This window comes from Rhinatrema bivittatum, chromosome 2, assembly GCF_901001135.1.
Source record: "Rhinatrema bivittatum chromosome 2, aRhiBiv1.1, whole genome shotgun sequence".
NCBI classification, from domain to species: Eukaryota; Metazoa; Chordata; class Amphibia; order Gymnophiona; family Rhinatrematidae; genus Rhinatrema; species Rhinatrema bivittatum.
The window spans coordinates 594,137,411-594,153,074 of record NC_042616.1 but is presented as its reverse complement, the minus strand read 5'-3'; the positions used below and the strand labels follow the sequence as shown (position 1 = coordinate 594,153,074).

The 15,664-nt window shown below is 44.6% G+C and overlaps 1 protein-coding gene across 1 annotated transcript in view; it reads right to left on the bottom strand.

Annotated features, from left to right (window-relative positions):
- Positions 1 to 8,107: 8,107 nt before the first annotated feature.
- The window catches only part of COLEC12 (collectin subfamily member 12), a 351,931-nt gene continuing 344,374 nt past the window's right edge, over positions 8,108 to 15,664 (bottom strand). Inside the window, 1 exon segment of the mRNA XM_029591098.1 lies at positions 8,108 to 9,242. Within this exon segment, the coding sequence (XP_029446958.1) occupies positions 9,236 to 9,242 (7 nt within the window). The 3' untranslated portion in view covers positions 8,108 to 9,235.

Sequence of the window (15,664 nt, the reverse complement as noted above, 5' to 3'; positions counted from 1 at the left end):
GGAAGCTAGGTAACTAATCCCTTGCTAACTCGTCTTGTTAGCGAAAACTGAGACCTTAAATATCTGGCACTGGTGACGTCATCTCAGGGAGACGCCTCTGAGGCAGGGCCGGTGGAAGCACTAGGCGAACTAGGCGATCGCCTAGGATGCCTAGCATTAGGGGGCGCCGAGCCGCTGGTGGCCGACAAGAAGGCTCATACAGCCGCGGAAGATCAGCAGGGCCGTGGTGGACCTCACGTCACCACAGCCCGAAGAAAAAGGTCGCGTCTAAGCCTGCAAGTACTCCTCCTCCTTCCTGCCCCTGCGGACCTGGAAGAAAAATGTTGCCGGAGCCTTGCGGGCAGGAAGGAGGAAGAGCATCAGCCACGTGCCGGAAGGGGAGCATCAGCTGCGTGCCGGAAGAGGAGCATCAGCCGCGTGCCAGAAGGAGGAGGAGCATCAGCCATGTCCAGAAGAGGAACAGCGCGCGCTTATGGCCGCCACGAATCTCACATCGCGGGCAGCCCGAGAAGACCAGGGCCGCTGTAGAGCCCATCCTGCGGCGACCCATGAAGAGGAGGTGAGAGAGAGGCTGAGGGCCTGTAGTGTGTATGTGTGTGTGCATGAGATGAGTTGAGAGATTGTGTGTGAGAGTGAGGATCTGAATATTTGCAGAGGCAGCATGTGAGAGCCTCTGTATGTGTGAGTCAGACAGCATGTGCCAGTGAAAGACTGTGTGTATGAATGATTGGATGAGAGAGAGCATGTGACAGTGAGAGCCTGTGCTTGAGCAAGATAGCATGTGGGAATGAGAGAGAGCCTGGGTGTGTGTGAGTCAGACAGCATGTGCAAGAGAGAAACTGTGTATGAATGATTGTATGAGAAAGAGCATGTGACAGTGAGAGCCTGTGTGTATGTGTGTGTGTGTGTGAGACAATATCAGGTGACTGGAAATCAAGAGCTCCCATGCATGGACAGCAGGGGCTTTTTCAAATCCTTGTTAGTTTTAACTATTGGGTGTTATTTGATATATGTGCTGTTTTGAAATATTTTATTGGTGTTTGGGAAAGTGTAAAAAATGTATATGATTTTAATTAATAGAAATTCTATTTATCAGTGGTTTTAAAATATTCTTTTATTAGTATGGTTTTACTATTATAACTGATGCTTTATGTTTCTTGATTTTATTGTTTTATGAGGAATGGTGGTTCTGTTTTTCCATTATTAATACACAGAGTCTGGCTTCATGGGGTTTCCGTTTCAGTTTTTTCTAATTTGTGCTCCTTTATTTTATATTATGTATTTGAGGGTCTGTCTCTGCTCTGTGTGTGTGACCATGATGAGAGATTCTGCTAGCATAGGGATCTATAGTAATCTGGTTTGTTTTGTTTCCTCAGTAGGTGGTGTATTGGTATTCTAGGACCCAGTGTAATATTTACCCTTGCTTATTCACAGGTAGGGTTATTGTTGTTTGAGTCCTTGGTGTTATTACTGTTATGTTACGATGGGATTGTAGTATAGATTTTGAGTGTCTTTTTTGTGGGGTTTTGTGTTAGTTCACAATGTGCCTGGCAGTGGAAGGTGTTTGTGCTGCTGTTACTGTGAGGTGACACCAGAATTTGAAAACATCTTTTACTATGATGAGCTTAAGGGAAACATCCAAGCTCCATTGTTTGGGGGAATTTCAGTGGATGCACAGAGTTACAGAACTGGAGGTGCAAGATTTATATTGAAATTCTGTCCCTTCCTATAAATTCCAGACTTCACTCTCATAGCCATATAGAATTAGTTGAATAAAGCTATGAAATAATTTTATAGTGTGAAACTGGCCAGCTTTTTAAAATTACGCAGAAGACCCTTTGGACTATTTTATTAACACTTTTTTTTATAACCAATTTTAAAGCAGGATCCATGCTATAGAGGTGGGTAAGATGAAGAAATGTCATTTTGGCTCCCCCCCACCCCCCCAAATTCTTCTGTCTAGAGACGCCACTGATTTTCTGTGACCTTAAGCATTAGTACAAGAAGGATACGGGGGGGGGGGGGATGCTGGAGAGGCACACAAATGCATTAGCCCCAAGCGCTGGAGACCCTTGGTGCACCACTGGGTGCGAGCCATATGGGGCTGCAAGCGATGGCAAAAAGGAGTGGAGATTTGGCGGGCTGCAAGCAGTGCCCAACCTGCTCACTACCCAGAAAACCACACAGTCAGCGGGCGTGATCGAGAATGAGATAGGAATCGAGGCCAAGACCGGGGGGTGGCAGCGCAACAGGGGGGGGGCGCAAGGGAGAAGGCTCGCCTAGGGCGCCTAATCCCCTTGCACCGGCCCTGCCCTGAGGTTCGTGCCAACACTGGTACATCAGTCGGGCCGTGCGTCCTTAGGCATTTGGTCAACATGGCGGCTTGCAGCATCGAGCCGGTCTGAGAACGCCGGGGGAGGACGGCCTGGAGATGCCGCAGCAGCTAGCCTTCCATCAACCCCGAAGGGAGTCGCCAACGAGGTAAGGTGGGCAGAGCAGAGACGTCGGAGAGCGACAGACACAACAGAACCTCCAGGCGATGGTCAGAGGCTTTTAGCCAGGACCAGCAACTGGCACTAATGCCTGCCACTGAGACTCTTGACGCTGTCTCAAAGACGTCATAGGCCACTCTCACATTCAGGCCAACACAGTAAAATTGCAGGAGAGCGGGCAGCGCCCGCTCTCCTGGCACGCGCACAGACCACTCTCCTGTGCGTGCAATACAGTATTTTAATTTATTTAAATTAGGCCCGGCAGTAAAAAGAGGCGCTAGGGACACTACCGCGTTCCTAGCGCCTCTTTTTTGACGGAAGCGGCGGCTGTCAGCGGGTTTGACAGCCGACGCTCAATTTTGCTGGCGTCGGTTCTCAAGCCCGCTGACAGCCACGGGTTTGGAAACCGGACGCCGGCAAAATGGAGCGTCCAGTTTTCGACCCGCCAGCCGCGGGCCCATTTTAAATTTTTTAAACTTTCGGGACCTCTGACTTAATATCGCCATGAAATTAAGTCGAAGGGTGCACAGAAAAGCAGACCTGCGGCGGATGCCGGGGCACCGGGAGGCCCGAGGGCCCCGGAAAGGGATTCAGCATCAGTGGCACCGCCCATGGGGATGAGCGTGGTGCCGCTTCCTCCTCCTCTGAGGATCCTAGAATCAGGATCAAGACGGGGAAGGCACTGGTGGTAGACAGGGCACCGGGGGGCCCCCCGGTACAGGCTGCATCAGTAAAGCACCAAGCAGCATGTCCAACCTTTCCAGCAGGGGCGCCAACATGGAGGGTACCGGTTCTGATGCCGGAATGGGAGCCGGCGTTGGTGGCTGCTGGAGGCCCAGAAGGGCATTTAGCACTGCCTATTGAACCATGCGGTCCAACTCCTCTCTAAATGCAGGTGTGGAAAGTACCGACCCGGGAGGAGGAGGCAGGCTAGGTGTCACCAGAGCCTCCATGGGGGTCCGTGGAGGCTCGGTAACCGGCACCAATATTGGTGGGGAACACCTTGGAATCCTGGTTTGGAGGAGGGTGGGGCCTCCTCTTCTCGGGGTTCTTAGGGGGGGGTGTTCGGCCGAGGCCTATGGTGCTCCAATGTTGATGCTAGCACCGGTCGGTAAAGCACATTGGTGCCGATGGCGGTGCTTCTCACAGTGCTCGGCCCAATCCTTCTCCAGTGCCGAGGATGAAGCTTTTGAATGCTCCAATGCCGGTGAGGGGTGATCTCCCGCCCCTTGGTCATCATGGCAGGGCGCCAAGGGCGAAGGTCCCGAGTCAGATTGATCCCTGCGACCTGACATACCTACCACAGGAGTCGATGGAGCAGACTGCTTGGAACCAAACAAGTGCTCCATCTTGTCCAGGCTGGCGTGTCGGCCTTTGGGGGTCATTTGAGCACAGCAACAACTGGCAGATTTTGAAGATACATCCTATTTTTACTGATGTCCCATTGATCGCATACAGTCGAGGCAAAAACTTAAGAGATATATTGACACATTCTTTTCTTGCATATGATTCTAACACCCAGTCCGATTTGCCGCTTGGATATTGGCCCTGCAACAAATGTTCTTTGTGCCCCCAAACCTTATCAGGCCCGGCTTGGACAGACAAAACAGGGAGAATCCGTTTTGCTAAGACCCACTCTGACTGTCAAACTTCTTATATGATCTACATTATTGTCTGTCCTTGCGACAAAATCTATGTTGGTCGCACTAAATGCCCTATCCGCACCAGGCTCATTGAACCCCAAAGCTGTCTCTTGACCGAAAAAATTCAAGCTCCTATTGTAGCACATTGTCTCTTGGAAAAGCATAAGTTTGTGGATCTCAAATGGCGAGTGATAGATTGTATTCATCTATCAGGGAGGGGGGGGGGGGGGGGTGATCCAGAACAACTCCTTAATGTTAGGGAGCAGCAATGGATTTTCAATCTAAATACTGTACACCCCCACGGTCTGAACGTATCAGTAGAATGGTATTCCATTATTTAAAGATCCGGTTTGTCAATAGCAACTACTGACATCAATTGCTGCCGACGTGGCAATTGTGGATTGGTTGTGGGTCCTTTAAAAAATGGCGCGAGAGCGGCCCCTCCGGTTGAAGAAACATACTACCGGCAGGTCAGCAAGAAAAGCCGTTCTTAACATGTTAGTACCACATCGCTGAATATCATTTGCAAGTATGACAAGTATAAATATTTGGTCTGTAAATAATGTTTGTTACTATCCGCAGCAAATTTCGGCCCCCTGATGAAGGCATAGCCGAAATACGGGTTCGTGTCAGGCTTCTATAATCTGAGCCTCTTACACGATGGAAATATGGTGTTTCTTCACGCTACATCAAGCTAAGTAAAAATTTTCGAAACTTTGGAAAATTGGAATATTACAAAAGAACTTTTATATGACGCTTGTGATATATTTGCACTTCACTTTGAATACTGGATTTTCTCACGAAGCAAAGAAAAAATTAATTTATGACCTATGATTAAACTGGTTGGCGCATAAACTGATATGATATTTAGCATTACAAGATGCCCATGTATGAGGTCCACTAAATGAGTAAAAAAAAATCCGTTTCACCCATGGTGTTCACATTTTCAATTTGATTCAGTGTGGTTCATCAGCTTTCACTTCTGTTGCTATTGATACGGCGGATACCATCGCCCAAACAATTTGAGAGCAGTATTGTGACTCACTTATATTCTATATTAACATGATTAATTGTTGTTCCATGCTTCAAAATGAATAAGAAAAAAAGATAAAATAATAATGGAGGTAGTTACAAATGGCGCCATATCACCAGTAAAAGCCATCTATGATTGAGTTAGAAGGCCTAAAGAGCAGGAGGAAATTGATGGTCGCCAACTACCCTCCCCAAATAGTTGCCTTCCTGAAAAATCCTCACTGGCTATCCCTGTTCCAAAATCATTGCTTTTTTTAAATTACCAAACTTGTAGGGAAATATACAGGACCTTGTTTTTTTATTTTAAAAGACCCATGTATCAAGTTAGTGCAATAAAATGTTATCACCTAATATATATTTTTTTGTTGACCTTCATTCCCAAGCATTCAAATGGTATACATGGAACTCACACTAGTAATCTCCCATCTCCCAGCAATGCAGTAGGAAAAGTAAATGACATCTCATTTTAAAATGAACATGGAATAGCTGACAGGTAAATTTTAAAAGGAGCGCACGTGTGCCCATAAACACGCATATTGGGCACGTGAGCAAAAATACGCTCGCAAGTACATGCAGATCATTTAAAATATCTCTTGGCGCCTTTATGCGTGCACTCATGCGAGCGAGCGAGAATCTGACGCTCTATATATCTCTCACTGTAAGAGGGGCACTTTCAACTCAGGGTAGGCTTTTTTTTTTGGGTGGGGGGGCAGTGTTACAGGGGTCTACAGACCCTTGCACCCTAGGCAGACTAATGTAACACCACCGCCCCAAACCCCACCCTGAGTTGAACGTACCCCTCCTACAATAAGAGATATACAGAGCATAAATATTCTCTCTCTCTCCTCCTCCCCCCTCCCACTGTATCAGAATCAGGATATCAGGAGTAAAGTTAAGCAGGTAACATGCGCCATGTTGAGCCTTGCAAAATTTGGGGGTTATGTGCATAAATCTTGGCTCCCACCCCTTTTCTGCCTCCTTATTCTTGATGCTCGAGCACCGCTTTTAAAATTTACCTGTAAGGTTTTAATGGATTATTGATTTGCATGCTTGGTTCCCCTGGAGTCTGTATGAGGCTTAATTAAGGCAGATATACAAACAGTGCAACAAGTACTATGAAAAACTGACTTTGAAAACTGGAAGAAAATACGTTTTCTTTGCTTTTTGAAAGCTCACAAAAAGATATTTCTTTAAATGATTCCAGCAAATAAGAGATGTTATTGTGTAGCAAATGAACTTCATGGGAATTTATGGCTGATTTGGTTAATATACTGAAGTTGTACAGCGTATCTGCCATCCCTGTTTTCTGCTGGGACCCCCACTTCCAGAGCACATTATCTGATAGACGTAATATTTACTTGTTAGCAATAGCTTCTGCAGCATGTTGGGCTGGGTATAGTGCAGATAGTCACTTGAGTTCCTTGGGTTCCACGTCTGTGCCAACGGATGACTTTTGGATAATATCTGCTTGGGTTTCTCAAAATCATCTTTATATGCTCTCTTCTTGGAGGATCATTCTGCTGAAGGTGTGCTCCCCCTGTTGGTGTCATCATCAGACAATTAACAGCCTATTGTTTGATGATGTCATCAGCACGGAGAGCAAGGCCTTATCCGACCAATTCTATTTTTGCCATCACCAGTAATGCCTAGCAAAAATGAAGCAATATAACTACCATTCAGTGAATCACAGAAATGACAAAAGCAATGAAGGAAACCCTTGATGTCCTGAGAAGCATGACATGAGATGTGTCAGAATTGGTTAACCTTATTTTGTTGGATCCCTTAGGTCTGTTGTGGTAGAACCCTTGGCTTTGTTGTGCAGAGAGCTTCCATAACTAAAATATTATTGCAGAGAATAAGAAAACAGGACAAAGAAAAAGTCTGTTAAAGAATGAAATACAGCTCTAAGCAGCTCTTGAACCAGCAAGACCCCAGACTTTAATTGATTGCGCTCATAAGCAATGGCTGAGGAATGGTAGTGCAAACCTCTAGCTGCTGGGATATTTCCACAGGCTCGGCTGCAAGACAGCCAAGGTGAGCCGGAGGTCAGGAAGTGAAAAAAACTGCCATCATTCAAAGGGGTCCAAGACGGTATGCACTATGGCATGTGTCGAAAGACGCTATGGAAAATGGATTACAAATCACGGGTTTTTTGGTAATAAAACTGAAACATTTATTTCTTTTTTTGTATTTAACGAAAAATAGCAGCACTGCCTAGGCAGCTCCAGACCATAGTGGACGGGTGGATGGGGCTCTGGCTGGAGAATGCATGGAGAGTGAGGAGTGGCTGATGGCCAGGCACTTGTTTTAAACAGATTTAACTTTCCTTCTGAGGGAGGACAAATTTACAACATATCTGAGATAGACTGAAGGGCAAATACTGCTGAGTAGATGCTGTCAATATTACAATTCAAAATCTTCTAGGGAAAAAAGTTCAACCTGCCGTTTTGCTCTGTTCATTTTCGGTGTTTGGTTTTCCACTGCACTCATTTTTTTTCTTTTCTGGTCTCTCAGTTTCACCTCAGAGTCGAGTTTCCAATACACTGTCACGTCTTATCTTTTGGAAAAAAACCCCCAGGGGCATTGTTCAACCTCTTTCAGATGCCAGCACGCAGGCTGGGACCTACATGAGACTGACACTGACAGGTACAAAAACATCTGCACACTTGTTCAAACCAGGAGCTCAGCAAGCAGCGCTAGGAAAACCAAATCCCCCATGCTAAACTTTGCAGTGGATGTCCAGAGCACTGTATGTACCAACTGAGGGAAAAAATACCTTCAGTGAAACACATCTACCAAGATGCTCCTTGTGTAACTCTTTCATAGTTTCAGCTGCTCCTTTAAAGCTAGTCACCCCACTGGAGAGCAGTTTAAAATCACCACCTTTCCCTCCTCCCCAATAATGGTGCACTGACTGCATCAAGAAAAGTCTCTGCAAAAAAACGTAAAATTATTTAATACCACTGACTCATCCAGAAAATTATTGAAAAAAAAAAATCTCAAACTTTGTGGTGTGGAGTTAAACCTGACAAGAAAGACTCTAAGGAATGATTTACTAAACCGTGCCAAAAATCAGATTCTATATAATGCATTTTATTATCACACTAATGACTGATTTTTATCGCGACTTACATTTCAGAGAATGGGGTCCATTTACCAAAATGCATTATTAGTATTCGTTAACGCGATAGCACGTTTTAGTAAATCAGCCCCTAATTCAGCAAAATTTGGAATTGTGCTGCGGTTTTCTGCATCCTAGTACATCTATGTGGGATCAGGTGGGCCAGAATATCTCTTTGCACCATGAGATAAAAAATGCTGCGGGTGAAATACCTACAGCTAGTCAGCCTTTGATGCAGCTCTGGAGTTTTGACAGTCAGGGGCTTCATTAATGTATAAATGCCTAGTGTCATCTTTGGCCTCGGTATATAGGTGTACTTGATGGAAGGAAATTGTAAAAAGCAAATATTTTGTACAAAAATATGTTTTAAAAGCTCTTAAAAGTATATTCTATATTGTCAATAAGGACTGGACTATATATATATATATATAAATATATATATACACACATATATCTGTATAATTTTACTATATTTGGAATTTTAGCAAAAAAAAAATGTATTGTTTACAAGATAGCTCAAATAACTTTTCCTATAGCTGAATGCTCAATTGTTTTACTTAGATCAAAATAATCCAGAAATCGGAATGGAGATACTGTCTATTTGCATAGTTATCATCAGTTTAAAAAAAAAGATGCCATTGATACAGTCCTGTTGAGGGTTTCCAATCTCCAATCAAACGATCCTGTTCGGAAAGGCTGAAGGTCCAAAGCCCCAGTGTCACTCGTAGTCACAAAAAGCAAGAAGTCGACAAAGTCTTGGCACAGAGGGTTTTTTTGTTTTGTTTTGTTTTTTTTTGCCATGAACCAGTTTTTCAGTGCTTCCACATTTCATTAGGTGGGAAGATGATCCATCCTGGAGATCGCCTCTTCTTTAAAGAGATCTCCTGAAAGATTTTCCAATGCTTGTGCCTCTCAGTTTGTTCAAAGACTGTTACAATCCAGGCAACTCAGATGCTGCATTAAAAAAAAACAAAAAAACAGAAAGTAGCAGCTATGGGTTAGTCATTGTCATTCAAGGTACATAGATTTCCAAAAGAAAAAAACATTCAGGAAATGAGTACTATAGTCATTATTGTTAAACTGACTTTGCTTTTGTTTTTTGGGTTGGTTTTTTTTTAAGACCTATGCCAGAGAATGTTCAGAAACTCCAGCCAGGCTAGGTGGGGGACAGCATGGAGCTTAGACCTCAGTAACTTGCTAAGGGCCCTATGTACTAAAGGTAGGGGGATTTTTTACCATACACAGCACGCATGTTAACTGCAAATCAAAGTGTGAGGCAGTTCTGATCGCCACCATTTCAGCTTCAGTCAAGGAGCCAGCAAGAGGTAAATGGCACTCCTGCCAGTAGGGTGAGTTAAGGAATGGGGGTGCATTCTATACAAAGCATAGAAAGGAGCTGGATGGTACAGAGGACTCCGTGGGGAGAGGGACAGGAGGAATTGGGTAAAGGATTGGGCTAGAGGAATCACTCCGAAAGGGGATCAGGTCAGGGGGAGGGAATACTTCTGTACAGGATTGTGCCTGGGGAAGGGGCTGGGGGGGGGGGGGGGGGGGGGGTGTTTAGATTTATTTATTTATTTATTTTTAATTTTTATATACCGACATTCTTGTATAATATACAAATCATACCGGTTTACATTAAACAGAAGATGCAGGCAAAATGTTTCCTTTGTCTAATACATTGAACATTTATAACAAGGAAATTGTTAACAAGGGATTAAAACTAAGAAAAACATGGAGAAAGGTAAACAAAAGAGGAAGAAACATAGAAGTTTAAAAATGAAAAGGAGGCACAATGGGTTGCACGAAGGGGTGCACAAAGGGGAGTGCCCCTTTGTTGCGCCCCTTCGACGTGCGACGCCTGGTGGAATGGCGCCGTTTACCGGCTTGATGCTAGGCGGGATGATGTCAGAGGGGGGCAGGTCTCTTGCTCACTGTTTTCCTCTCAGCGTTCTCTTTTCAGATTTCAAAGCAGATTTTTTCAGTTTTTTTTTTACTTTTCTCTTCAGCGATTGATTGTAAACGTGCCCGGTGCTGGGGGGCTGCCCCCTCCACATAGGTGCCTGGTGGAATGGCGCCTTTTACTAACTTGATGCTAGGCGGGATGACGTCAGAGGGGGGCGGGTCCACTTGGCTAAACAACTCATTAACTCTGGGCTGGTTATTACGGGGGACAGATAAAACATAACTCTGCGCAAAAGGGCCATGCGCTCTACATAGATTTATATTTCTATGTTGAACCCTGAATCAAATTTTAGTGTGTGTATTGAATAAATGTGGTTACATAGAACTCTAAATGCTTAAAGGTTGTTGAACAGAGTCTCCTTCCTCCTTCCTCCCTGTCATCTCCATACCGTGGAGATGACAGGGAGGGAGAGAAGATGTGCAGCAAACCCCAAAGGAACGGTGCTAAGGATGTGTCTTTGTGAAGACTTCACCCTCCCGACTGGCAAGGGCACATATATGTAATTTAGGCATGTGTTAGGATATATATGTCTATGTGTGATTGATATATATGTCTATTTGGGGAAGAATATGCAAAAGAGAGAAAAGTGGGGTAGGAAAAGAATCATTACACTTTAAGACAACAATATTCATTCATTTGATCACATATGTTTTGGTACTGAATAACGGTGAACCTTTTTTTTTAATATCTTCTTGACTTCTCAGCTTCAGTTTGCTTCCTTTTATCATTTCTCATATTGGCCCCAGGCTATTCTATTGTAGACTTATCTGTTAGATGGAAAGGCCGGCTGGAAGCCTGTACAGTGGAAAATATACATATGGAGGCATGGTTAAGGGGAAGAGGGGGCTGTTTTTTTTGAAGATTAAACATCAGCTCTGGTGCTCTTTACTTCCCATTGCTGCGTATGAACCAATGTGAGAATGCCAAGAGTAACCTCCAAAACTGTACACTTCTTTTTCATGGAAATTGGAGGTGAAAGATGAACTCTACAAGCAGTGCAGGCTGTGCCTTCTTGACAGGTTTTTATGCATTATTTCCACAGTGATCCCAAAAAGCCCAAAAGAAGGAGGGATCCAAAACCATTTCAAAGCATGAATCATCCATATTTATTTATTTATTTATTTATTTAAAGAATTTATATACCGGGGTTCCTGTATAGTATACATATCACCCCGGTTTACAAGGAACCAAAACTATCGCTAAGGAACCGTAACTATCGCTTCATTTAGCGGTTTACATTGAACATTTAGCGGTTTACATTGAACATAGTTAATTTGAGAAAACATAATAAAATATAAATAAACATAAATAAACATAAAATAGTTAATTTGAGAAAAGGTATATAATATGGTTAACCAGTTAATAACTAAAAGGCAGGTTAATAAGTACATAAGTAAGTAAATAACATTGAACTTGATAGAATCTGGTAACAGGATAAAATATAGTGTTGCATATGCTTATGATATAAGTGATATAAGTGATATAAGTGTTGCATATGCTTATGATATAGTGTTGCATATGCTTATGATATATTGTTATATGATATATGTTATATGATATATGATATAGTGTTGCATATGCTTATGATATAGTGTTGCATATGCTTATGATATAGTGTTGCATATGCATATGATATAAGAACACATTTTGTTAACCAAAGAAATCTTTGGTCCACTTAAAGCCAATTGGCTTTGTCCTTTGTCAGACCATTAAAAATGTTTATTTGAAAACCTTTTCTATACATATCTTGTTGCTGGCCTACTCTCCATTATTTCTATGGAGCTGGGCTGCGTTAATGTTTAAGAGCAGGAGTCCCCAGACTCAGTCTTCGAGGGTCACAACCCAGTCAGGTTTTCAGGATTGCCACCATGAATATACATGAGATCTATTTGCATATACTGCTTCCACTCTATGCATATTTATTGCAGAAATCCTGAAAATCTGACCTGGTTGAGTCCCTTGAAGAATGAATTTGGGGACACCTGCTTCAAAGAATGTTTAAAAGAGACAAAGTTGTGCTTGAAGTGTAGGCAAACATTTTTAGCTTCTCACCCCAATATTTGTAGGATCCTTACCAGAGGCAGACTGGGCATCCCTCAGTGGGCCAGTCGCTGCGATCACTTGCTTTTTTTCCCCCCATCTTCCTGGCCTGAATAGGTATGGTCTCCTTCACAGCTGACACCTCCTTCCGATGAGGACCCCATACAAACGTGACCATCGTGGCGATCAGCCACCACTCAGGCCCTTCCTTTCAGATGCTCTGGTGCCACTTCTTCACATCCTTCGTGACTTGCTGTAATCGTGACCTACTGCTTCCACCGCTCACTGTGCTCTGATGCTGCCTTCAGCTGCGAGGAGCCCATCGTGATTCTTGGCCTCTCTTTATGCCGGACTGGCCTGACACCATCTCTTGCTGACTTGGCCCATCTTAAAATTCCCTGTCACCTCTTTCAGTCACGTCCTACCCTTTGTGGCTCCTCTTTCCCTTCGTGGGAGATTCCTTGACTAAAAAATTAGCTTCACGAGTACTGATCAGTTTGGTGTCTACAGCATCAGAGACTAATTTAGAAATCTGGTCTTGCAAGATTAATGTAGGGTCTGTAGGTAAGGGTATATAATAGTATCGATCAGCTAATTGTCGCTCAACCTCGGCTTTATAATTATTGCAATCCATTATAACCACGCCATCCCCCTTGTTTGCAGGTTTAATAATACTGGGTAATATATTCTGTAACGGTGCTCTGTTCTTTTGGCCTCTATTTTGTATATTTTTATTTTCTTACTTTTCATTAGAATGCGATACAGTTTGGATGCTCAAAAGAACTTTTTTTCCCTAATGCATCCATTTTGCACATATTAAATCCTGGGATAAGTCAGACACTTGTAACTGACTTGATATTTAATAGCCTGTAATTTTATTTATTTTGCGCTAGATTCACTGACAATACATTTTTATTCTTGTCACCAGAGTCATTTTGTTTTGTAACAGCTAAACATTTGCAGAGCTGTGGTAAGAGCATTTCTGTACCTTTATACTGTAAGAGGCGGATTTTCAGAGCCCTGCTCGCGTAAATCCGCCCAAAACCGGGCGGATTTACGCGAGCAGGGCCCTGCGCGCCGGTGAGCCTATTTTATATAGGCTCACCGGCGCGCGCAGAACCCCGGGACTCGCGTAAGTCCCGGGGTTTTCGGAGTGGGCGTGTCGGGAGGCGTGTCGGGGGCGGGGCCGGAGCGCGTGGCGTTGCGGGGGCGTGTCAGCAGCGTTTTGGGGGCGGGTACGGGGGCGTGGCTACGGCCCGGGGGCGTGGCCGCGCCCTCCGTACCCGCCCCCAGGTTGCGGCCCGGCGCGCAGGAGGCCCGCTGGTGCGCGGGGATTTACGCCTCCCTCCGGGAGGCGTAAATCCCCCGACAAAGGTAGGATGGGGGTTTAGACAGGGCCGGGCGGGTGGGTTAGGTAGGGGAAGGGAGGGGAAGGTGAGGGGAGGGCAAAGGAAAGTTCCCTTCTAGCCGCGCAGCCTACCCCCGTTCCCTAGGAGGGAACGGGGGTAGGCTGCGCGGCTCGGCGCGCGCAGGCTATACGAAATCGATAGCCTTGCGCGCGCCGATCCAGGATTTTAGCCGATACGCGCGACTACGCGCGTATCTACTAAAATCCAGCGTACTTTTGTTTGCGCCTGGAGCGCAAACAAAAGTAGGCTGTTCGCGCTCGTCTGAAAATCTACCCCTAAGTGCACTGACTTTGCTGTACTACACCTGATACACAGTCTTTGCTGACATCAAACGTCATTGTTTGAGGCAGTCCATTGCCTTTGATGCACAACCCCTGTTATGCTGCACTATGCCTGACATAAGCCATTTCTTTTCATCTGACATTTTGGTTAGGGGCGTTCCCCATTTTGACAGACAGTCACTATCACATGACCATCTTTTGGCGCCATTTGTCTCCCCGAGACTGAGCATTTAAAGACAAACACTGATAGTTCGTTTCTCTCTGGTGTATCATCCTTTGCTTCCAATTGTTTGAATTTTCGGTATGTCCATTAACAATTTATATTACATTTTATTTTGTGCTGGCTAAATGTTGGCTAATATATTCTGTAATGGTGCTTCAATCTTTTGGCTTTTAATTTTGTATATTTTTATGTTCTTACTTTTCATTAGAATGTGATACAGATTGGTTGCTCAAAAGAACTTTGTTTCCCTGACGGATCCGTTTCGCACACATTAAGGGGCGGATTTTAAAAGGGTTACGCACATAAGTTACGCGCGTAACCTTTAAAAAAAATCCCCTGCATGTGCCAAGCCTATTTTGCATAGGCTCGGCGGCGCACGCAAGCCCCGGGACACGCGACGTTCGGGGCATTCCAGGGGGTGTTCCGGGGGGCGTGGTGCCGGCCATGGGGCGTTCCGGGGGCGTGGCCAAGGCCTCCGGACCAGCCCCCGGGTCGGGTGATGGCATGCCAGCGGGCCACCGGCGCGCATGAGTTACGCCTGCCTCGAGCAGGCGTAACTTTTGCGATAAAGGTGGGGGGGGGGTGGGTTAGGTAGGGGAAGGGAGGGGAAAGTGGGGGAGGCAGAGGGAATGGGCAGCACATCACAGGGCTCGGAATGCGCAAGGTACAGAAATGTGCACCCCCTTGCGCATTCCGACCCCAGATTTTAAAAGTTACACACGGCTAATCGCGTATCTATTGAAATCCTGCGTACTTTTGTTTGCGCCTGGTACACGAACAAAAGTACGCGCTCGTTATTTTTTTTAAAATGTACCCCTAAATCCTGGGGTGTCAGACACTTGTAAGTGACTTGTTATTCAATAGCCTGTAATTTTATTTATTTTGCACATAGATTTACTGACTATAGATTTTTATTCTTGTCACCAGAGTCACTTTGTTTTCTAACAGCTAAACATTTGCAGAGTTGTGGTAAGAGCATTTCCATATTTTTTTATTTCTGTCTCTTTTATTTCTGTATCTTTATATATTTTTTATTTTGTATCTTTGTATTCTGTTATGTGTTTGATGCCTTATTATGTTCCCTTATTAAAAAATTGTATTGTTTGTTTCAAATTTAGATTTTGGGTCCCTCTAGATGCATTTGTTGTATGAAACACGGACTGAGTAACCCATAATAAGTTTGGAAATATCTGGTGATACATCTATGAAACTATAAATACAAATCTTTTTAAGTTTCAAGATAATGGACATTTGAGATTTCTCTGCCCTACCCCTTTGTTCAGGAGCGCTAGGAGAGCGGTCCCATTTCCGAGGGGATTGTGTGCCCTTGGGCCATGGCACGACCCCAGAGGCAGGCGAGACGTGTCTGAGCATGGGTGGAGACCCTGAGTGGGTGGGAGGACCCTGTCCTCCCATCGAACCCGAGCGTGCCAGGTGAGAACCAACAACGCAATGTT